The sequence below is a fragment of the Sinocyclocheilus anshuiensis genome, unplaced genomic scaffold (genome assembly GCF_001515605.1).
Source record: "Sinocyclocheilus anshuiensis isolate Anshui unplaced genomic scaffold, SAMN03320099.WGS_v1.1 scaffold44, whole genome shotgun sequence".
In the NCBI taxonomy this organism is placed as follows: Eukaryota; Metazoa; Chordata; class Actinopteri; order Cypriniformes; family Cyprinidae; genus Sinocyclocheilus; species Sinocyclocheilus anshuiensis.
In genome coordinates, this window is record NW_015555746.1 from 581,427 (window position 1) to 606,673 (window position 25,247).

At 34.6% G+C, this 25,247-nt stretch overlaps 2 protein-coding genes, 1 long non-coding RNA gene and 1 pseudogene across 5 annotated transcripts in view; 3 read left to right on the plus strand and 1 right to left on the minus strand.

The window, feature by feature from the left end:
* Positions 1–6,908, plus strand: part of LOC107673488 (sodium- and chloride-dependent GABA transporter 2-like) — an 11,381-nt pseudogene extending 4,473 nt beyond the window's left edge.
* Positions 6,909–8,704: 1,796 nt separating this feature from the next.
* LOC107673486 (peptidyl-prolyl cis-trans isomerase FKBP5-like) lies at positions 8,705–20,668 on the minus strand. The gene is made up of 11 exons (XM_016467081.1): positions 20,428–20,668; positions 17,317–17,449; positions 16,587–16,731; positions 14,997–15,139; positions 14,554–14,668; positions 14,280–14,436; positions 13,936–14,026; positions 11,841–11,924; positions 11,319–11,504; positions 10,992–11,231; positions 8,705–9,816 (listed from the first exon to the last, which is right to left on the minus strand). Exons 1-11 carry the CDS (start codon positions 20,469–20,471, stop codon positions 9,721–9,723), a joined length of 1,434 nt encoding a protein of 477 aa, XP_016322567.1. The 5' UTR covers positions 20,472–20,668; the 3' UTR covers positions 8,705–9,720.
* A 1,114-nt stretch (positions 20,669–21,782) lies between these two features.
* Positions 21,783–22,193, plus strand: LOC107673489 (uncharacterized). The gene is made up of 2 exons (XR_001632404.1): positions 21,783–21,906; positions 22,133–22,193. It is a non-coding gene; the product is annotated as an uncharacterized LOC107673489 (long non-coding RNA).
* A 1,705-nt stretch (positions 22,194–23,898) lies between these two features.
* The window catches only part of LOC107673487 (serine/arginine-rich splicing factor 3), an 8,783-nt gene continuing 7,434 nt past the window's right edge, over positions 23,899–25,247 (plus strand). For 2 of the 3 annotated variants that reach the window (XR_001632402.1, XR_001632403.1), the window contains exon 1: positions 23,899–24,139. Coding sequence is in view for 1 of the 3 variants with exons in the window: in XM_016467082.1 (XP_016322568.1) it covers positions 24,101–24,139 (39 nt within the window). In the remaining 2 variants the exon portion in view is untranslated. The remainder of the gene's footprint in view (positions 24,140–25,247) is intronic. The other variant, XM_016467082.1, reaches the window with a different exon arrangement.

Genomic DNA, 25,247 nt, shown 5'->3' on the forward strand with positions numbered 1-25,247 from the left:
GGCATTCCTCTTTTTCTTATGGAGACTGCTTTGGGTCAGTACACCAGCCAAGGGTCTGTTACCTGTTGGAGGAAGATCTGCCCACTATTTGAAGGTGAGTTTTCATTGTTCACTTTTAATGTCATTGTTAATGTACAATAGAGTAAATGCTGTTGTATGTCAACCACAGTGCTGTAAAATTAGATGTGTGTAGTAAACGTGTAGATTAGTGGTTTAGTAGACACCCAGCACACATCAATAGTGAACAATAGTGGTCTGAAATGTGTGAGGCTTCCTGTTTAAATATTAAATATTGTACCTTAAATATTAAGGTGCTTTTGTACTAACCACAGTTTTGTAAAGTTTGTCATACAAGTATGTTTAAATAACTTATGAACATATTCCTTTTCTAATGGGTCAGCATCCTCTATTTATGCTTTCAAAATTTGTTTTGCTTTTGGTTTCTTGAAGTATCATCTCCATATTTACAGAAAATGTCAGGATGAAAACCACACACATTACTCTTCAACTTCTTGTTGAATTTCCCAGTTTTAAGTAGTTTTCTAAAGCTATTACTTTTACTTTTTGTAAAATGTGCAGTTATTTCTAATGATATAATCTAGTAATGAATTAATACTTGTAATAAACAGAACAAAAACAACAAACTGTTCATTCGAATGCGGATAAAAAGCTGCTTGCTCTCAGCCTCCACGCCTGCCTTTAATTTCCCAATCTTATTCCCAAATGCTAAAATAAGTCACCCATAAATAATTCATTTGTTTAATAAATTTGTGATTCGTAATTCCAAGTCAAGCAATGGTCATAAATTAAATAGGTGTTTCATTTTCAAATATTTTATGTTAATTCATAATTCTTCAAAAATAATTCATAATAAATTATTGATAAACAAATACTTATTTAACTTTAACTTATATACAGTAATAGTATGTAATATGGATCTCTCCAACACATTTAAACTAAACATCAAACAAGTTGGTTTAAAAGGCTGATCTGTTATTGTCAGCAAAAGAAACGGGGTTAATTGTTTTGGCTTGCTTTTCTTTAGGTCTGGGTTATGGGAGTCAGGTGGTTGTCTTCTATTCCAGTGCCTACTACATCGTCATTTTGGCCTGGGCTTTCTTCTATCTCTTCTCTTCTTTTAGTGGTGAACTGCCATGGGCTAGCTGCAGGAACTGGTGGAATTCAGGTATGTTATAAAACAAGTTACTTTTTCGTTTTCAATAGATCATGTTTTTTATAAACAATTCCCTTCATCCTTACAGAAAACTGTGTTGAGTTTGACCGAATAGGAGGGACAAGAAACCTGAGCTTTATGGAGAATGCATCATCACCTGTTAAAGAATTTTGGGAGTAAGTTTATAAAATACCCAAACATTAGTTAGTTAGTTTATTTAAAATGAGTAATGATTAAATTAATAAGAGCTTAAAGGTCATAGTGCAGTCTTAAAGGGGTGGTAGATTGCGATTTCACTTTTTTAACGTTAGTTAGTGTGTAATGATGCTGTTTGAGCATAAACAATATCTGCAAAGTTACGAAGCTGAAAGTTCAATGCAAACAGAGATATCTTCTTTTAAAATTCTGGCAGTTTAATGCCTACAAAAACGGCTGGTAGAGACTACAACAAGTTTCTTCCCGGGTTCGTGACGTCACAAACCTGCAGTTGCCATACTGTATTAAAGCTTTAATCAGGATAAAACTGTAAATTAAAAGCTAACATACGCAGTAGCATTTACAAATAACAGCATATCTAAAAGTTTGAGACAACAACAAACAAAAAACATATGCCTACCATTAAAAGCCGTGCTTGCACAGGTTCTGCTTCTCAATCGGGCTCAAACTGATAAGCGATATTAACCGTATTAACGCCGTTATGCCGCTGAAGTGAGGGGCGGGACGATTAGACGCGCAATAGAGGCGGTTTAGCCAATCACAACACACTGAAATCGCCTATTTCTGAGGGCGGGGCTTCATAAAAGCAGGAAATGATCAGCGCGTTTCTCAGAGAAGGGACAGAACAGTGTGGAATAAAGGTAAATTATGTGAAAAATAATGCGTTTTTTTAAATTGAATTAACACGTTAGACTGCACCCCATAAACACAATCAAGGGCGGGGCTTCATAAAAGCAGGAAATGATCAGCGCGTTTCTCAGAGAAGGGACAGAGCGGTGTGGAATAAAGGTAAATTATGTGAAAAATTATGCGTTTTTAAAAAAACGACGCATTAACACATGTTAGACTGCACCCCATAAACACAATCATGCCTAGAAAAAAAACAGTGAACCACCCCTTTAAAGGTTCTATAGTGAATATAAAACTTTCCAGTTATGCTCTGCTTTAATTATTAACTGTGGTGAGCAATATGTGCTTCTTTAGGTGGCCATATTAAAATCACATTTATAATAATTTAAAGTACAAGTAGTGTAAGTATAATAAATTTAAAGGGATAGTTCACCCAGAAATGAAAATTACCCATCACTTACTCACTGTCAAGCCATCCTGGGTGTATATGACTTTCTTCTTTCAGACAATTACAATCGGAGTTATATTAAAAAATGTTTGGGCTATTCCAAGCTTTATGATGGTAGTGAATGGTGTGCGAGATTTAAAAAAAAAAAAAAAGTGCATCCATCCATCCATCATAAAAGAGCTCCACACGGCTCTGGGGGGGTTAATAAAGGCCTTCTGAAGTGATTACTGTTTATAAAGTTTTAAATATGGATATTTTTCTTACACACACACATCGATTTGCTTCAGAAGGCCTTTATTGACCCCTCGAGCAATGAGGAGTACTTTTTATGATGGATTTATGCACTTTATTTTGCTTCAAAATCTCAGTCACTATTCACTACCATTATAAAGCTTGCAAGAGCCAGGACATTTTTGAATATAACTCCGATTGTATTCGTCTGAAAGAAGAAAGTCATATACACCTAGGGTGGCTTAAGGGTGAGTAAACCATTGGGCAATTTTCATTTCTGGGTGAACTATCCCTTTAAATACCAAATGTGTAATAATACTAAATGCAAGCATAACTTTCAAGTGTAATTCTTGTTGATACATGAATTTGAAAATAAAATTACAGAGAATATATTTTGTAGGAGGCGAGTATTGAACATAACTGGAAGTGTGAATGAGCTGGGCAGTTTGAGATGGGAGCTGGCTCTGTGTCTCCTGCTGGCCTGGATCATTTGCTACTTCTGTGTGTGGAAGGGAGTGACTTACGTTGCCTGGAGCCATTGATGGCATCACCTTCTACCTCTACCCAAATCCAGCACGCCTTACAGACCCACAGGTAGGCAAATCTTAAGTCTCATATGAGTGCTGATGGCAGTAGAGTAGATGATTAAGCATTTTCCAGTTAAAGACATTTGCAACTAAAGAAATTAATAGTACTTTGGTCAGTACTTTTGTTTACAATGATGTACACTCACATGACCATCAGACCAATCAAATCAGTGGCCTAGAAAAACTAGTTCCCCTTTCACGATGGCTGCAATATTGAGATCACCTGACCAGTCTGATGTTACTCATTTAACTTGCTTATTTCGCAAGTTTATTATTAAACATCTTTAGTTGAGGAATAAATTAATAACAGATTTACTGGTTGAATAGTGTATTTCTTTTAACTATGTGATGATGCATCCACATTTGTCAGTGCCGCTATAACGGTACAAGACTACTGTTTTATCAGCCAGTGACACAAAAATACTTGGAGCTTATAGTAAACACAAGTTAGTAAAAATTATTTGTACAACTGATTAAGCTTTTGAAATAACTAATCACTAAATAACAAAATTATCAGTGAAACCAAATCATTCAGAAGCATAACTTGGATGTTTCTGAGTGTAACCAGACCAGACCATTCATGTGTCATGTATTGCTAAATACCTAATGGATTGGTCAGTAGTTGTGAACTTACCTTCTCTTGTCTTTAGGTATGGATGGATGCTGGAACACAAATATTTTACTCTTACGCTCTCTGCATTGGGTGCCTTACAGCTTTGGGAAGCTACAATAAATACAACAACAACTGCTACAAGTAAGCAAACCCATTGTCATGAGAAACCGCATTCAATTCAGTTTACATTTAAATCCATATATGTGCATTTAGAAATATTTGTTTGATAATGGTTATCAATTATCACATTATCAAACTGATAATTTGATAATGTTCTTATCTGTATATATGCAGGATTAAATATCAGAAGTACTTTATGCAGTCAGACATTACATTCGTTTTGACAGCATGCTTTGTCTTTCTGCTTGTAGAGATTGTGTTTACCTGTGCCTGCTAAACAGCGGAACCAGTTTTGTAGCTGGCTTTGCCATCTTTTCAGTTTTGGGCTTCATGGCCTTCGAACAGGGGGTCGATATCTCAATGGTAGCAGAGTCAGGTAACTTAAACAACAGTGTCTTCTTTATGTCATGTCCTTTATGTCATTTTCTACACATTAAGGCTCAATTCACTTGTTTTGCCAGGTCCTGGCTTGGCCTTCATTGCATATCCACGAGCTGTAGCTATGATGCCTCTGTCTCAGCTGTGGTCCATATGTTTCTTCCTCATGATTATTCTGCTGGGGCTTGACAGTGAGGTGAGAGCACATCATCTCTCAAGTACATGATGTGTTTGACTGTGTGAAAATTTCAGTTAGGTTTTTAATAACTACTGCCCACATGAAGCTATTTAGCATAGCAGATATATTCATATACTGTATCCTGTTGAAAAGTACCCTTTGTTCATGACTTTTGTGCATGCAATATACTTTCAGTAAATGTGTTATGCAACTTTTTCAAGGCAGTACTACGTTAAAAACAAAACACTGTCATTACACCTCATTCTCTTTTTCAGTTTGTGGGTTTAGAGTCTCTCATGACAGCCATAACAGACATGCACTCCAACTTCTTCCTCCAAGGACATCGTCGTAAACTCTTCCTCCTCCTCATTTGTGTGGGCTGCTTCCTCGTTGGCCTCCTGATGGTAACCGAGGTGATTATGTTCATAATTTGGTCATTTCTGTGGGTTTGTTTTGTTTGTCTGTCTAAATTAGACCACTTAATGACTAATTTAAAAATCTGAGATTTGAGCTCTGATCAGTGTGATCTTTTTTGCATTGATTCAATAGGGTGGCCTGTATATCTTCCAATTATTTGATTACTATTCCTGCAGTGGAATGACCCTCCTCCTATTTGCCATTGCACAGTCAATATGTATTGGCTGGTTTTATGGTGAGTAATAATACTGAATCAGCACTTAAGAGCACAGAAGATGTATAAAAAAGAATTTAAAACCTTTTAATACCTTGCACAACTGAATATTATAATGTTCTTCTCCAATATTTGATCATTATTTGTTAAATTACTGCAGGTTTTTGTGTGGAAATACTGTGTCAAAGATAGCACAACTTTTCTAATATGCTTAACTACAACTCTACCAGACTAATTGGTGCATTAAGTGCCTTCTTCAAGGACACTAGTGGTGCTACAGTCACCTTTATGTAAAACCTGCAGCTTTTGTGTTGTTAGCCACGATTTTCTATCAAAGCCACCACCATACTTCAGCATCGTGTTTATAGTAAAGCTGGGCCATGTGTCATAAACAATAAGAACTGAGCATAAAACTGGTAAACAGTCTTTTAATATGCACAGGTAATTTACTTGGTCACTTCATCCGTATTGTTTTGTGTGTGATCTCCTTTAAGACCTCTGATTCCAATGTCTCTGGTTTTTCAGGTGCTGATCGTCTGTATGAAAATATTGTAGACATGATCGGTTATCGTCCTTTGACACTAATGAAATACAGTTGGAAATATATCACTCCTATTGTGTGTATAGTAAGTGCATGATTCACTCTCATTCACTGGTCACTTGAGGCAAATTGCAGTGATATTTTAGTTCTCCACCAAAGTCAAAATTGTATTTATGAATTTAGCTCTTTATTATGCATTCAGCATTAATTCAATACACATATTTGCTTCTTTAGGGCACATTTGTCTTCTCTTTGGTCAAATTCACTCCTCTGAAGTTTAACAACACATTTGAATACCCATGGTGGGGTTATGCTGTTGGCTGGTGGTTTACCCTCTCCTCGACGTTGATGGTTCCCATATGGATGATCTATGTCATCCTTATCACTCCTGGTACACTGAAACAGGTAATTCCATGTATAATTTAACAGAAAACAACACTAAGCCATGTTCAAAGCACTGAACCTGCATCTATATGCTTTCACATTTTTTAGAGACTGCGTGTCCTTTGCACTCCAGCAAGCGATCTACCTTTGACATCGGAAAGACGAAAAGAAACCCTGTGACCCCAACAGACAGTACAACATGTCCCATGACTGATAGAGAAACATTGGGGGACAAAAAACATCCTTGGGCTGTATTTTGGACAACTTTTGATATCATTAATGCCTTTGAAGATACACATTCTCGTGAGATCTCAAGAAAGCACAAACACAAACTGTACATGACTGTTTTATAAGTTATTGAATTTTCCTATCTTATATGCTCAATTGCAAGCAACTAAATGTGGATTTAAACTGGAAATGAAAAATATAAGCTCAACTTCCATGTTCGGCTGTATCTGAGGAAAACTCAGTTTGACGTCATTCTTAAGTGTGCTAGCATCAACAACTTACTGTATCATAAACATTCACAAGATATCGGTTCTTCTGAAGAAGATAGCAAAAAAACTGTTTTTTTGAAAAAACTGTGGACCGGCCCCATTTTGGATGGACCAATGTTCATTACAGTTGGTATAAGATTAGAAAATGTTGGATAATGTGTTAACCTTCAGTTAGAGAGATGAACATTTGGTTCATTTCTTATCAAAATTTGGAATGTAACAGTATTTTAGAATAGTAACTTTATTTTTATGGGTCAATCATGCAACACGTGGCTGTTTTGTGCCTATAGTCAAGTGCTGGTGTTTTAAGAAAGTGTTACAGAAAATAAATTATGTTGGGGTTTATTTTGTAATAGATTCAAGAGAAAAGATCCATCAAGAAAATAGATCCATGTTTTGCTACTTAAATCTGCTTAGATGTACAGTCTGTATTCTATATTCTACAAATTATGTTTTTAGTAAAATGCATAATTTAAGGGTATAGCTATAGGTCATTTAAGCTTATGTACATTTGTATAACTGATGCTCTAGAAAGGCCAGTGGTTAATGTTCTAATAAATGCTCTGTTGAAATATGCTGGTGACAGCAGCTTGTTTTTGCTTTTAGAGATTGTTCTGAAGCATCCAAGCAAATATTAAACAACTAGGTAAAAGGTGAAAAGGTTGAGTTTTGAATTCTTGGAATAAAGTTGTTGGAGAATAACATTAGACACGATTGCTGTCAGACATCACAGACAGCCAGTTGTATACTGTACTGCTGTTTTACTGAGGTGCCTCAATGTGATTTATTAATATAAATAATTAACAGTGTAGTTGACATAATGACAGTCAATGAAAATCCTAAATTTGAACTGCCACTTCATTTGCATGACCACAGGAGATTAAAGTTATATGCAGATTAACGGGAAAAAAATAAATCTTGAGTATATATCATGATAGTGGTGGATGGTAGAGTAATTTTGAAACTTTTTATCATTTTAAATAATGAAAAGCCAGAGATGATGCTCTTCTTTAGTCTACAACTGGGTTAAAGGTTTAAGACCTCCATTTGCAAATAGACACTCTGGCCAAAAAGGCCACCCAAACACTGTTTGGCAGAGGATGAAAGAGCAGAATGTTTGCACTGCTAAACATTGTGTTCCGGGGAATAGAGGGGAATGGATTTCTTGTGATATGGATTTGTAAAGTGGGCCAATTACAATGTAGTTTCATTTGTGAATTATGTCTGTACACATTTTGTTGCTCTTGCACACAGTTTGGTCTCTAAAGCAGAATATTATATGAGTAATGAAATGCCAAAGTGATCAAATAAACAGAACATTTCGACACTATTTGCTAAAGTGGTTATTTTGTATTTACTTAAATCGTACAAAAAGTTTTGCAAATTAATTTCAAATATAATTTGCATATAGTGACAATTCTTTGACATTTAACTATTGCCACTATATTTACACAACATCACTTAGTTTTTCCAGAGGCCTTTTGTCCCAGATGTGGGGTAAAAGGTCCCTCTAGCTGCCTCTATGATCAACTTCTTTTACCATTACCATAAAAATAGTTTCAAATATTCACACACACACACACACACGTACAGTATATCTTTTTTTTTTTTCTGAAATAGGACCTTTTGTCTTTCTTGTACCCTTTGTAATCATTTTATGTTCTAAGACACAAATAACTGTTCACAGTTAATGCAACTGATAATATGGAGTGAATGATATGTTTACAATTACACTACTCTTAGTTTGGTGTTGGTATGAATTTTTTTTATATTTTTGAAATAAGTCTCTCATTCTCACCAAGGCTGCATTTATTTGATCAAAGTACATTAAAAAGTAACAGCATTTACTGTATTTGAAATAAAAAATATTTGTAACATCATAAATGTCTTAACTGTCTATATTTTTTTTGTCAATTTAATGTGTCCTTGTAAATAAAATAATAAAAATAAAACTTACTAACCCCAAATATTTGAACAGTTGTGTACATAATATTTCTGAAAAGCATGTTCATAGATGTTTAGTGTGTAAATGTCAGACATTGAGTGCAAACAACTATACAAACACAGGACAGTTAAACAGTTTTCTTTGAATATTTATTGACAGGCCTGCTGTAATGCATCAAACTGTAAACAGAAAAAAGTTTATTATTAATATTATTAAAACTGTCTGAAACATGGGGAACATACTGAAAAACATGCAAACCACACTAGTTAGTATTTGATCAAATAAACAAGTGGGTTTTACGACAACAGTTCTTTGAAATATTCCTATCATGTCAAAAGATTTGTCTAAAAAGCATTTGAGCTTTAAACTGTAATGGAAACTTAGCTCAAAAATATAGCTATTGAACTTCAGTCAAGTATATCTACCGGGTTCCGGGTTCAAACTAACCTGCATATGTTTTAAAATACAGTCCCAAATCGAGGACGCTCCCAGGATGCAGTAAAGATGCATGCACCAGTCTCTCGAAAGTATCAAAAGTGTGTTTGTGAATGTAGGCCTGCCGCAAAATAGGTTTTTCCCAAAGGGAGGATTGCACTTTTAGGTCCAGCTACCCACTATGGTCACTTGAATCTAAATATCAGACACACTTATACAAATATAGTACAAAAAATATCAAGCCCCCAGTACACAGCCCTCCACTGCAAACTTAAACTCCTAATCTGATAATGCACAATGTCAATGCAATTACTCTAAATACTGTACAGTACATGGTAAGGTACTAGGTTGTATTCAAGTCTATAATGCTTTTGCATTAATGCAGCGGATGAATGCCTTTCTGATAGCCGAGGCGTGCACCGTGCAGGTTTACAAGTGGTCATAGAATTGTGTGCTTTGGTTTTTGTTGTTGTTGTTTGTCTTTGTAGGAATGTCATTAAGGTCTGCAGCTCCTCAACGTCTATAAACCATTATGCGAACCTTTCCCAGCATTTGCTTTCAGTCTGAGTGATAATGAGGTCTGAGGTCAAGGTGTATAGAGGGCTCATCCACACCTCTACCCATTGCCTCTTTCATGACGCAATCGAAGATGGACCAGCCATCCCCACAGCCTGACCTCCTTGCTTGGGCCTCCTGAACAGCGTCTGGAGTTTTAGGAGCCGTCCTGACTGAGACAAGGTCTCTTTAGTCCCTGCATATTCTGATCTGAAATTCCACTCTCTTCTTTTTTCCTTTTTAATCGGCCCACCTAAAAACAGAAACAACATTTTTAAATGCTGAAACTAATAGTGTTTTCAGAGAGGTTAAAACAAGATATCAACTATTAAAAGGAATTGTAGTATGCCCACAAATGAAAATATTAAAATAATCAAACCTAGATTTAACCTCTAAAATAAAATGCTTACTTTTAATTTTTCCTCAAAAATTTTTTTTAATTGAAGAACACATACTGTAGTTCTGGAATACAGAACATAATTGCTGAAATCACAAAAATAAATTGTAGTTCATTTAAAATATTCAGCATTCTTCTTAGTATATATTGGCTTGAGAACCACTGATTTAAACCCAATACGTAAATGTAATTTCCATATATGAAACAGTGTCATATGAAGTAAAAACATATATGAAATCTATTAGAAATTGAAAAAATTCATATACGTGTGTGTGTGTTTTAATAAAATTCCATATATAAATAAAATACATATTGTTGACTAATATATTGTTAAATACTAAATATATAGCTGCTACATATAGTACCATATAAAAACGCATCATATCCATTTTATTAACTTAATTATGTACACACAAATTTTACTATGGGGATTTTGTTATAAACTTACACATAATTATATATCACCTTATATGTAACATATATGGCAATATATGTCATATATTACATTTTCATATAGGAAGAGCTACAGCAAAAAAGGAAGATTCTTAGTAACAACTTAAATTTCAGTTTGTTCCTTGCGCAAACATCAGCTTCAGAAGACTTTGAATATAGCAACAAAAAAAGTCATACTGACTTAATTTAATTTGCTTTAATGATGTTTTTTGTCATTTTTGGACAAAATGGTCACAATTACTTTCATTGTATGCAAAAGAGCAGTGCCATAACATGAGGCTTCATTTGCATTTTTGAAAAATGTCATATTACTTCAATTAAACACAAAACACTGCATTTGATTTTATTTGTTAACCTGACTAATACTGCATGTCAAAATGTCAATAAGCTTTAGATTATGTGTGAGCCTCAGCTGTATTAGTGTTTTTGAATGTGGTTACATTTGTTGAGTACAACCAAGGGCATTGTTTATTCAAGTGAGGAATTAAGCACTTCCTAATGCTGCATTCCTGAAACTGCAATGAGTGAATTTGTCAAGAATAAACTTTTCCACCTGGCCAGTGTGATAGTTGGCATACCTTAGCATCGTGTTCAGCAAACCTCTGGAACATGTTTGCATAGATCTTCTTGTCCTGCTCATGGTGCTCACGAATCTTGCGCTGACAGACGGCAATCTGGCTGCGGGCAGCACGGTTAAAGGAGTTAACTTGCAAAACTTGCTTGAAGTCCATTAGAGCCATGCTGAACTCGTTGCGCAACAGACGTGCTTCACCTCGCCGATATAGAGCTTTCTCATTTTCTGGGTCCAGCTCCATAACCTAGTAATGACAACCAGTAAGACACGGTAAGAAACAAATGTTTTGAAACACATAGATGATATTTTGTTCACTGCTATTTGAGTCTACCTTGTTGCAGTTCTCCACTGTTTGAGAGTACTCGCGCAATCGCAGAAAGCACAGGGCAAGATTCAGATGGGCCACTAATAGGAGGGCCTGGATGGCTTGTTGCTGCTCTTTTCCTGCACCACACTCCATCTCTAACCAGTTTACAATCCGCTGATACTGAATTACAGCATAGTTGTACCATCCAGCCTGAATGCACAGTATAAAGAAGACTGTCAATTACCTGACTGCTGCAAAAACAAGACTGTCAAAACATAATCGTAGCTTTTGAACTCAAATGAAAAACTATAAAATATCCAGTAGAATAAAATTAGTAACATTTTTAGAAAGAGTGTTTATTTGTAGTAAAATTAAGTCAGTCATTTTGCATATATGTTATTATTATATTACTAATAACTAGTAATTCGTTTTATATATTCACTATTACACAAGTAAAAACAAAATGCAGGATGCTTGCCTACAATAAAATTAAAAGCAACTCAGTAGGCAAGCGACTCTACACCAAAGACAAAAATGGAGGCGAACCTTGAAATACTGCGTCCCTTTTTGTTTGACTAAAACAGCATGTTCCAGTTTCTCTTTAAGGTCCATTTCCCAGGATTCTTTGGCCTGGGGAAACAATGAGAGGAATTTTTAGACTTTCTCGACGTTCTGCTGATTCTCTCTATGACCATTAGAGGGCGCACTTTAACTGTATTCTGGGACTTTCAACTCCCTTTTCAAAGACACGAGTTTGAAAACATATTTTACCCATATTTTCTAAATTCCATATTAATGTAACAAAACTGTGTGTGTGTGTGTGTGTGTGTGTGTGTGTATATATATATACATGCATACATACATACACACACACACACACACACACACACACACACACACAGAGAGAGATACCCTGAAAATAGAATTTAAAAATTAGCACATTAACAGTATTCTAGGATGCCCAGAACTTCCTTATCAAAGTCATATTTGTTTGAAAACATAATACTTGACCTGGCTATTTTAACCCTGTTTTTTTAAATTCCAAATTAATTAAACAAAACAATAATTAAATACTTTAAAAGAGATAAATACACACACACACACATACACACACACACACACACACACACACACACACAGTGGGGTCCAAAGTTCTAAGATCACATTGAAACCCTGAAAACAGGATTTAAAAATAAGCAATTTGTTGGTTGCTAATAAAATAAACTAATCTGGCATGGACTATGTGAGCTCCTTTGTACAAAAAGTCAGATGTTCAATATACTTGTAATGCAATATAAAAAACTTGTAATGGAAAAATAATGGATGCTATATATAATGGTAATGGATTGTATCAAGTAATATTAGTGGACTTTGATTTCTGGACCCAGCTGTATTCTGAACAACAAAAAGCTTTTGGAATGAACATTTTGGGTCGAAAAATGAAATAGCTCACCTTTTCAAAGTCTTTCAGTGTTACTTCATATAGTAGTCCTGCATTTGATCCAATGTCATATTCTTTTTTACCCTCTTTGCCATAACCGTATCTGAAAGCATAACATAGACTGAGTAAAATGGGGATAGTTATATAAAAAAGGAAAGAGTATGTCAGATTATCAGCATTATGGTTGGTTAATGGCTTTATTATATGCAGATACTAGGCATGGAAATATTTTATATTAGTTTACATAAGGCTGAATCTGGGTTGTCAGCAATATTATATTATATTATATTATATTATGTTATATTATCCTTACCAAACATACACTAAATACAGTAACTATAAAAAGCAAATCTTACTTGGGCTTTAGGTATAATAAACAGCATTCCCCTTTTTGGATTTTCTCCATGGCCCTGTCCACTCCTAAAGGAACACCCACGTCCTCTGATTCACCCACTACAAAGGTGACATCTCGAGAATCAAATAAGCGACCTCCACACCTCCCCTCCAAGTGTACTGAGAAACAGAAACCAGACAGCATTAATAGTGTATCCAAAAGAGGCAGTGATCATGTGAACGCATTATCTATGAATAACAACCACATTCTGAACATTCAAGAGTCTCAAGACGTACCATGTACTGTGGCCCCTTCATAGAGAGAGATACCCTGAAAATAGAATTTAAAAATTAGCACATTAACAGTATTCTAGGATGCCCAGAACTTCCTTATCAAAGTCATATTTGTTTGAAAACATAATACTTGACCTGGCTATTTTAACCCTGTTTTTTTAAATTCCAAATTAATTAAACAAAACAATAATTAAATACTTTAAAAGAGATAAATACACACACACACACATACACACACACACACACACACACACACACAGTGGGGTCCAAAGTTCTAAGATCACATTGAAACCCTGAAAACAGGATTTAAAAATAAGCAATTTGTTGGTTGCTAATAAAATAAACTAATCTGGCATGGACTATGTGAGCTCCTTTGTACAAAAAGTCAGATGTTCAATATACTTGTAATGCAATATAAAAAACTTGTAATGGAAAAATAATGGATGCTATATATAATGGTAATGGATTGTATCAAGTAATATTAGTGGACTTTGATTTCTGGACCCAGCTGTATTCTGAACAACAAAAAGCTTTTGGAATGAACATTTTGGGTCGAAAAATGAAATAGCTCACCTTTTCAAAGTCTTTCAGTGTTACTTCATATAGTAGTCCTGCATTTGATCCAATGTCATATTCTTTTTTACCCTCTTTGCCATAACCGTATCTGAAAGCATAACATAGACTGAGTAAAATGGGGATAGTTATATAAAAAAGGAAAGAGTATGTCAGATTATCAGCATTATGGTTGGTTAATGGCTTTATTATATGCAGATACTAGGCATGGAAATATTTTATATTAGTTTACATAAGGCTGAATCTGGGTTGTCAGCAATATTATATTATATTATATTATATTATGTTATATTATCCTTACCAAACATACACTAAATACAGTAACTATAAAAAGCAAATCTTACTTGGGCTTTAGGTATAATAAACAGCATTCCCCTTTTTGGATTTTCTCCATGGCCCTGTCCACTCCTAAAGGAACACCCACGTCCTCTGATTCACCCACTACAAAGGTGACATCTCGAGAATCAAATAAGCGACCTCCACACCTCCCCTCCAAGTGTACTGAGAAACAGAAACCAGACAGCATTAATAGTGTATCCAAAAGAGGCAGTGATCATGTGAACGCATTATCTATGAATAACAACCACATTCTGAACATTCAAGAGTCTCAAGACGTACCATGTACTGTGGCCCCTTCATTAGGATTGTAATAGCCTTCGCCTTTGACCTTTATTCTCCTCACGATCCCACCATCTTCTGTAAGCTCCTCCCCTCTGAAGCTCAGCAGCTCAATCTAATTGTGGGAAGCAGAACCATTTGTACTTTTAAAGATAACAAGCTTGTACCAAAAGAGGCTTTTTGTGTTCTGGGTCTAGCATTTTTATATCACAGAGAAACAAAAATAACAATGTTAACAATTAATGATAACAATTTTATTTACTTTTTTTCTTTCTGTCATATTAAAGTCACATTAAAACTGAATTTAAAACTAAAAAACTTTTTTTTAAATGTCCACCGTAAGTGTCCATGGTTGAAAAGACACCAATAATGCATTCTCTACAAACTAAGATATTTTCACAATTCATCCATGAACATGTAGGTTAAGTGCTTGATGTTCCTACCTCAAACACAAGTGTGGCATTGGGAGGAACCTTTGGGGGGCTGCCAGATGAACCGTACGCATATTCAGGCTTACAGAGCATCAAGCACACCTCTCCTTTCTGCATGGAACAAACGCCAATGTCCCACGCCTTGATGACCTGACCTGTGTGAATCAACCAGACAGTACTCCATCATTTCAATGCTTCAATACTATATATATTTTATTCTAAAAGTATATAAATATTGTCCATTTATATACAAATAATTACTTACTATAAATAAATAGTCTTATTAATAAAAATTCATAACCCACGGGTACTCCAAAAAATTTATATTTTAAATAATAAACAATAAAATAGTTTGTGGCTCATTTTCATAGTTAATGATTTGTGTTAATACCCTTTAAGATTAAATACAATTTGTTTCTTTGAGAATGAAACAGCAGATAATAAGGGAGGCACCACGTCTAAACAACACCAGCAATTACACCCCTTTTTAAATGCAACCGCAAATGTCATTAAACAGGAATTTCAGCCTTGCTCTTTAGTGAGAATTGTACAATGAAATTGTCAGGTTGTATAATCATTCCATTTAACAGACACTTTTGATAGAGTAGCATCCTAAATGTCAGTATAATATAAACTATTTGCATGTATAGTTCAAATAAAAAAATATTGTTTAGATTTTCTGTTTTTATTCTTTTTAAATAAACTTCTGTCATCTATTACATAACTTTAAAATGATGTCTGATTTACTCCTTTCTCAATTTACGTAATCAAAATGAACAAGTAAAATGCAATTCTTAAACTAAATTTTATTTGAAGTGAATTTAAAGAGCAAAATAAAAGCTTAATGTATTTGTGTTGGGACTACATAATTTATATTAAAGTTTATTTTTTTAATAATAATAAAGTTTAGTAGTAGTAGTAGTGATGATAATAATAATAATAAATAAAGTTTATTATTATTAATTTAAAGTTTCCTTGCTAAAACTTCATAGGGATGCATTGGACTGGACGGGTAAATGTTAAATGAAGTGTTTTTGAGATGAAAAAATGTTTAATGTCCTTTAATGTTAATATTTAGAAGAGTTTCTCTTATGTGGAGAGGAGTGGATTTCTGAATGTGGACGGTTACATGAAGAGTATGATGCATGTTGCTTCGCTGAAAAATCAATTACTGCACTCTTGCTAGCTAGCAGTTAACCACAAGAAAGTTCATGTGACTAATGTCTAATTTTATTATGGTATACACAGTTCAGTTCGGTTTTCTACTAAACAAATTATTTGAGTTGGGAGTTTAATTTAAGGTTAAGCAAATCCATCAAAACCCAATGTGTGGAACCACCGTCCACAACTGAATCTAGCTGAGCCAAATAATTACACACTGCAAAGTGGGCCATGTTATGATTAATGAATGTGAAAAGTATGTATATAATAATGTATATAATAGCATAGCACATAAAATAATTTTTCTGCTTATCCCTTTGTCACACTGGATTTCTTTCAGCAAAGGCCCTCTTTCAACATAGAATTTGTTTCAATAACAACACTTAACATTTGTAAAATTATCAAATTTAGTCAAAAAAATAAATCTATGAAATCTATTACCTTTTCCCACATTGAAAACAAAAGGCTCTTTGCGGTCTAGACTGGAGTCAAACTTCTTGCCATTTAGGAGTCTGCCAGTGTAGTGGACGTACACCCTGTCCCCAATCATCGGCTTTTCCCCTTCCACACCATGCTGTTTCACAATCTTTAGAGACGCAGGGGAGAAAAATTAACAATCCATCCTTACACAACCTCATACTTATTTTAAATTAACGGCAGATCATTCTGAATGTTAAAAAAATACACTGATTTACGTCAAGTTTTCACTAACTCTCACAAGTCCACTTCAGTAAAGCATATGCTCTTTGAATCAACAGCACAAGCACACATGAACAAGTGGATGTAAAATGTATCCGCAAATTATGGAAATTTTTGAAATAGTATCACTTTAGCAGACAAATCAAATTATAGTGGAAGTCTAAAGTCCCTTTTTTCATTTAAACAATAAGCAAGTTTTTAAGTGACACAATGTTCTTTGGAACATTCCAATGACATCCTGATTTTTTTTCAATTAAACTTTATTTTAAAATGTATTTATAAATTCAATTCAACTTTATTTTTTATTTAAAATTTATTTTTAGGAAAAAAAGTTATTCAGTTAGAAAATAGAAAAGAGAAGAACTTTCACTAGTGGTTGCAGATTTTTGGACCCACTGTATCATTCATGACTACAGGAAAAATACAGAATTTGTAAACAGCTGTGATATAGAGTTACTAAGGACTGGATTACCTTACATACTCCACGGTCACCGTTTGGAGTGACATCAGTGCCTTGGGAGGTAAAGACATCAGTTGGGCACTGGTTAGTGGAAAAGATATCCTCTAAAGATGACATCTCACCACTCATACATACCCGTGTTCCCCTAAAAACAAAAATACAATATTTACCTTTACATTTTAGCCAATTATAATAAGCCGCTGCTATCTTTAGACAAATGCAAATTGTCAGTTGTTACCTGTCTGTGTGTGTGTGTGTGTGTGTGTGTGTTTAGAAGCAGATGCATGTAGAGTTTTGACTCTGGAATGAATTACCTATCACAATCAGACTTGCCCCCTCTGTATCTGCTTTTAAATCTAGCTTAAAAACGTATTTGTTTGACAAGGTTTATAATCTGTATTAACACTTTCCTGCCTTACATTTTATTGTTTTTTATTATACTTTGTGTATTTTTAAGTAAATGTGTTTTTGTGTTTTCATTTTTTATTTTGTTGTAAAGCACATTGGACAACCATGGGTTGTAATTAATGGTGCTATATAAATAAATTTGCCATTGCCATTTTGGGGTATTTTTATTTAAATGTACACCAAAGCTTGTGAACGTGTGTGGCGGAACACTATGTTCCTTTTATTCAGAGGTGCTGGCACAAATTCAGATTCTAGAGAAGGGTGTCTTGCGAGATTTATGTCAGTAAACCTAGTAAAAAGACACGGGAACAAAACAGAACAGAGAAGGGAACATTCAGTCCAGTCCACTTTACTTTAGGCGGCGAGATACTACAATCACTCAAGGTTCTCAATCAAAGACATTCATTTTTATCCACACACATGCTGAAGGTTACAGGAAGCAAATAAATTTCATATGCAAATAAAAGTTCAATAAATGCATAAGAATAGATATAGCAGCACAATGAGCACATACCTAAATAAAGACAACAATAAAAAAGTCTATGTCTGTTTTTTCTGGAACTGCTCTGTGCCAAACTGATCAATGAATAACTATCATCTTTTAGCACTGAAAGTATAATATATTCATTAATACAAATATTCACCTCACTGCATATCAATTTAGGGCTTATGTCTTGGAATGGGAATATAGCAGAGTGAAAACTAACAGTCCAGGCTATTTGACTCGCAAAATAGTCTGCTACCATCCTGGCTGCAACATCATTGCTGTGGAAACGTATCGTTCTTTGAGCACGATTTATTCTGAAAACCCAAGATGAAGGAGGTGGATGTACAGTAAGTAAGTCAAAAAGAGTCACAGATACAACTGCAACACCAGGAAGCCTTATCACTGTAAAGGACGCAGAAATAATAGCATACACATTTTATGTTAAACATCTTACTGTACAAGAAGTAAAAACTTCTTTGGTTTTGTTGGCATGATTTTTTCCATTTTAAATGTTAACAAATGTAACTAAATTCTGACCCTGGGCTAAGTAAATTAATCACCCGAAACCTTTTTTGTGCTTCTAAAAGTTTTCTCGGAATCAAGTGTTATGAAGTTCCTCTAATAGATGTTCCTTAAAAATCAGCCATAAGATGTAACGATGATGAAGGCTCACATAAAAACCCTGCGTTTGGTGTGTACTTCACCACTTGTTGCATTTAATAACTTAAATTGTTCTCGTTTTTTACTCATTTTATTCAAGGACCACTCATCTGATAACTCATCTGTCTATATCTCAACTTGTACTGGTCTGTCCCACTACCAACCAGACTGTCTTTGTCTGTTTGTCTACCTGTGTTTGTCTCAATGCCTGGTTATCTATTCATGCTTTTCCAGCTAACTGTCCCTAAATCTTTCTCTCCAGTGATCGACTCGTTTAAAGGTGGTGTGACTTTTCTAAGCCCTTATTGGAGCTCCATATCAGATGTCCGCAGTGTGGTGAGATTGCAACAGGCATTCCTGTAACAAAGATGAGTGTTCAGAGACAGTTGACTCATTCCATCCTTGAACATACCGTCCACAGTTAAACACAACATGTGCTCATACAGATTCCGAGTTAATCACCTTGTCAGACACCCAGTATCTTTCTGTATTAATGACATACAAGCTGTCCAAAACATCAAAATTAAATTATCTGTAGACAATGATGGTTTTGCAACTCTTGAAAACATCTCTCACACAGAAATCAAGGGTGTGACCACGTAAACAGTGAAGGACAGAAGCATCTGACACCAATAATCAGATAAGGGAAATATCATTTCAATGGTTGATTGTTAAATTATCATATTTGATCCTCCCAGACCTGAATATATGGTTACACACTAAAAAAGGAGCTTGTAAAAGACACAAGGATCCACTTGTAATTTACATTAAAATGTGAAATATAATCTAAACAGATTTTAGAAAAACATGCTTGAGAAAGCCAGTCAGTGTAACCTACTCTGAGCAGCATCTGGGCAGTGGTATAACGGTTAGTCGGGGTCATGAAATGACATGATTTACAAATCTTGAAAACCTGAATTCCCAGCACATCTCAAACTAAAAATAAAAAAGGCAAAGGCAGATAACACATTTTCAATCCACAAACATATTTCTCATTTCTACATTATAAACACCAAGAACATCTGTCTTTCAGACTGTCCTTAAGATGGATTAATGAGAAAGAGAGTCTGTGAAATAGTAAGCAAAAGTGTGTATACAATATAAAGGATTATAAAATGTAAAAGGGCCATTTAAATTAATACAAATTCAAGGAGTTCACTACCATCATAATTGAAAGGGGTACTTCACGTCCTCTCAGTTTCGTACAATCTTCCGTACATCTCAGACGCAACAAAAGGCTATGAAACCCATAGCAACATGCAAATAAGATTACAGCTACAGTTTTCTTTCCAACATTAGTATTTATTCTTTTATTTTAATTCAAATATAAAGCCACATTTTGAAGAAGGGTTTAATTATTTGTTGAGAACAAGCAAGATAACTGTTAAATGACGTGTGTAATTAAATTGAGCGCGCTATTTTACTTTATTTTGTAGGTAAAGCATAACACCGTGAGAAAACAGGCTTTTCTCTTTACTAGTGACCATATTTAGAAAGCTGTTTTAAATATAAAAGGTAGATTAAGTGATGGATAAAGAATAAAAAACAAGCATGAAATAAAGACTTACAATATTTCCCTTTTGTTGCTCGTTCCTCTCATGTGTTTGACCATATATCCGTCCGTATGCAACTTCAGTTTGTCTTACCGGCGAATACAACCTGTGCCTAGCGGCTTAAAGGCGAATGAGCCCGCCCTCTCAGCGCGAGAGTACTAGATGTTCTACCGGCTGTATTTTACACTTCTCCACACTAATAACCATCAACACGATACTCTACGAGACATTTGGACGGGGAAAATGAAATGAGACTAAAGGAGGAGGAGTAAACGCGGGGGAGGGAAGTGTAGTGTAAAAATTAAGGGCAGGCCTTGGAAACTGTCCACAAAGTAACACAATGTTCCGGCTGTACTGTAGCTCGCGCTGATGAGAACACAGTGTCCTAGTAGACACCCTGACCCCGTAACCCGTTGTGTGCTGACTGAACAGCTCAAGTTGGAAACAGCATGTACAACCACACAGTCAGAGCACAGCGATACGCGGAAAAAACAACACGACTAAATTGTTTAAAAAAACGTGGAAGTTTAAAATGATAGAACGCACCGCATTCTTAAAATTAAAACAAAATAATTAATTAATAAATTACAAAAAAAATCCGGTTGCGGTACAGCTGACAGCTGAAAAAAAATTATGGTAGACGTTTGAATAGTATTTTTGGATTGCATAACCACCATAATAAAACAGGTGATGAAATGAAGATGAATTAATGTTCATCAAAATAATTTTCATTTATCATGCCTATGCACTACACAAAACACCATCAGGGTAATAATGCAAGAAGCCTAAACATTAATGAAATGACATAAATGTAATATAAATATGCTATACATATATACAGTATAACGGGTTACACTAATCATTAGAAAATGTATTATTTCAATAAAACATTATAAAATGTAAAGTCTCCCGCAAGGACCTCTGGGAACCTTGTTACTGTAATTTTGACAAAACTATACTGTAAATGTTACTGTTTTGTAGCTCCCATGTACATGCATTTTTAATGCAGATTTTCACCATAAATCACATACTAGTACTTTTCGCTTCCAATTTTATATAGCATTTTACAGTAAAATTGCATTTATTGTCTGTTAAATCCATTTTTTTATTGTAAGGTAACTTACAGTTAACAGGTTTTATTGTTTTCTGTTTAAGATGATACATTGTCTATTCTGTGTTAGAAGTGTGTTGACATTTAAAGCTAAGCAGCATCTTCAATGTATTATGTTTTAAAGATTTAATTTCTACACAGAATAATTCCATGTCAAGTGGATATGTTGAAATCAAATCCAGCCTTTCAAGTTAGCATGCCAAATATTGAACAACATCAGCACTGGCTGATGTTACCTCCCTCAAAAGCAAGACTGAAACTGTTACAAAATGTTCCTGACTCATTCACTAGAGCAACAAGAGGTGTCAGCAGGAATACAGGTGGCATGCATGATTGTCTGGATTTAAAGGGATTGATTTCCCTTTTCAAGCCTGATTTTTCAGGTAATAATTTCAGATGGATAGTTAATCCAGGAACATGATGAGCTCTGCGGTTAAAGTTATTAAAGATTCTGTGCAGATTCAGTATATCAAAGATATATGATCACCCAGAGAAATGCTATTCATTTATTTGATTGATTTGTAATTTTGATATGCATTTTAGAATATTTTCAAATGTGCCCAAAATGTAATTAATTAAACTTATATTTATTTAATATGATGTCAACAGGCCTGCAGCTTTTCCAGGATTATCCAGGAAACTGAAGTACTCAAGCATGGAAGAGAGTAGAACAAAACGCTGCCTCAGTTTGGCATCTTAGCAGCAGGGATCTGCGACAGAGCTTACTTATAATGTGAAACTGCTCAGTGCGGATGGCACAAGCAAACAAGTGTGGGGCATTCAAGAATAAGGATTCAGAGCAATATGTCACTGCCAACAAGGTCCAAGTGGGGACATTTCATGTAAACTTGTTTGACCTTTCTCCTGTTCGTGTTCTATGATCATATTATGTATAAGTGATCTATAATCTATATTAAAATCACTCTGTCCATTTTATTCATCATCAATATTTTGTTCTGGTTTTTTTCTTCTTACAATTCTGACGTGAAAATTAAATGTAGAAAAATAAACACACTTGTGGTTATGTTTTTAATTTACCGATATCTGTTGTAAAAGAAATAACATTTTTCTTTACTAAAGGCTTAGTGGCGATGACATTCAGAATATGATTAAGGTATTCTTCTGTCAAAGGGTGAATAGGCCATTATTCTATGTGGTTTCATTTACATAAAAGGAACTTATACTCTTTATGAACATAGTTTGTACATTTATTAATCTAGACTATTTTCAGTATGGATCATAAACAGTTGCTTGAATAAAATACATATCAATTACTTGAATTGTTATCAGAGGGTTATAAAGTACTTTAATAAATGTACCTCATTCATGTGCTAAAGTAATATTTTCGATTAAGGTTTTGATCTATCCAGAACATCTGTGGCTTGTTGTTTATTAACCACTGAAGTTTGACTCATCTCTCAATTTGTTAAAAAAAAAAAAGCATTTACAGAGCAATTAATGAATAATAATATACCACCACGACCTGTCATTTGATTCCTAGCATATTTGCAATAACCAGATTTTTATTTTTAGCAATATTATATTCTTCCTAATTTGCATAGTGTAAATCCTGTTTAGTATGTGAGATTTAAATTAGCTACTAGATAATTAGCGTGTCAAATCATAAAAAATGGAAATGGTATGCTGTAATTTCAGAGACCACAATTTAATGATGTGCTAGTATGTCAAAAATATGTGTACAGTTTTCTACATATATATAATGCACTTATATGCACTTTTCCATCATCTGCAGAGCACATACTTTTACAAATATTTCAAATAGCCTATGTCAAGTAACAGGTCTTAGGATACTGGTTTCAGTTCATTTCAATTAACATCTGGTGTGTTCTAGGGCCTTACATGCTTTAAGCTAACCACTTTTTAGTTAGATCCTTTTCTTACAGCACAGTGATTCACCCACCATTAACATGATGTTTAGAGAGGATATGAATAATCTGTTTGGTGATGCAAAACACTCAAAGGGTCCAAAGATGTTTAGCAAATATGTTAATAAAAGCAAGTTTGTTCACATTTTTCATATTTTGTCATAATATCTACATCTAGATGACCGTCCATGTCATACCAGGTTCTATATTCATTTTTATCTTCTTGTTTCATAAGCATAAGAAGCATTTATGGGTCCACAGTCTATGCATGGTATCCAAATTTAACATAAAAAAACAACATATTTTCAGAGAGGACATGAGGATTGTGGATGGAAACGACTGTAAAGAATAGCATGCAATAAGGAGTGATTATAGGAGTATCACCTTGTCGCCAAATAATGTCGATTTTATTGGTTACAGTCAAGAGAAAAATCCTGCTCGCTTGTTCACTGGTTTCTCAGATCAATAGGTCCGCGCGTCAAGAACTAAATGTTCTAGTTCACAGTGGCACGTGCGGTAAAGGCTCTGTTGACTCATCGGCGCAACGGAGGTAAGAAGTGGTACTGAACTTGACAAACCTGGTCTTGCGCACACGCGTCGTCTGTTTTTAGCATGCAGCTTAAGAACATTTAATACAAACGTCTGGGAAGCGGAATTAACATGGCATGTGTAAGTGTCTTTATTCGCCTGAATGCACGGACCTGCTTTTTGGCATAGGACAAAGCGAGAGGTAATAACCTTCTATGTACCAGCATTCTAAGGAAGGAACCACATTTATTTATGTCGCCAATAACAGGAAATTGTAGGCTAGAGCTAATAAATGTGATGTGTGTCATTAAGAGTGTGGGTTATAAAGAACTTTAAAAAAAAAATTCCTATCCCAACGGAAGTAGTTTCAATTGGTAAAAGAATTTACATTTCTTTTTCTTTTCATTTTTTTTTTACTTTGATTCTGTGTATATTAAATTATGCATCTTTTGTCGTTGTCATGACAACGTGTCTTGTCTTCTTATTGTGAGTCTTATAGGTGACTATACAGCCTAATAGAAGAGTTCAGGAGGTAAAAATTCTATTAATTCTCTCCATAAACTAACAGCTTTTTAATTAAACCACATAAACAGACCTACCATAAGCTGGGAGATTGTTAAGCATTGATATATTTTCTGTAGAAGGCACAAATGTGATTTCAACTTTGTTATAAAAATGTTTATTTGTCTAATTCCCAGGAAAGAACTATACAACCCTATAGCCTAATCTAGAAAAGCAATCCAAAAATCAGAGAATTTGTTGCTACTATTGAATTATAAATGTAATTAGTGGCAAAAGAGCTCAACTGTAACCATCCACTCCCATAAAGCATTGCAAACTGTCAAACTACTCAGACTGCCTTCTATTAAAATAATAATAATAATGCAAAAAAAAAAGATGTTATTTGACATTTTAGATAACATTTATCATGATTAATGTTAGTGGTGTCCAGAGCTTTAAAATAAAATAGTTGTTTTGCGCTTTTAATGAAATTATCATTAAATTTGACCAGTTCAGTCTAGAAATTAGTCAAAACGAGCTGATATTGCTTCTGGTTCATTTGTCACACAGGAAATGTCAGGCCAAGTCCACGCATTGCATTGTGGGATACAGTATTCTGCACAGTGTGCTCTGGTTTATTGCATATTTTGGTAAATTTAGTAGGTCATCTTTGTGAGATTTAAGATTTTTAAAATGTTTTTAAAATAAGTTCCCTTTCATGGGAACTTCGAACTGCGTCCTCTAGGGGTCGCTATGGGGAACGCCTCGTCGTGACCCGTGTCTGAAGCATACATTGAAAAAACACCAAC

Coding starts and splice junctions, on each gene's coding strand:
- LOC107673486 (XM_016467081.1), bottom strand. CDS start 20,471: ATGGTCAAACACATGAGAGGAACGAGCAACAAAAGGGAAATATT. Junction 17,450..20,427: donor AGCAACAAAAGGGAAATATT/GTAAGTCTTTAT, acceptor TTTTGTTTTTAG/GGGAACACGGGTATGTATGA. Junction 15,140..16,586: donor TGTTTTCAATGTGGGAAAAG/GTAATAGATTTC, acceptor TGATTCACACAG/GTCAGGTCATCAAGGCGTGG.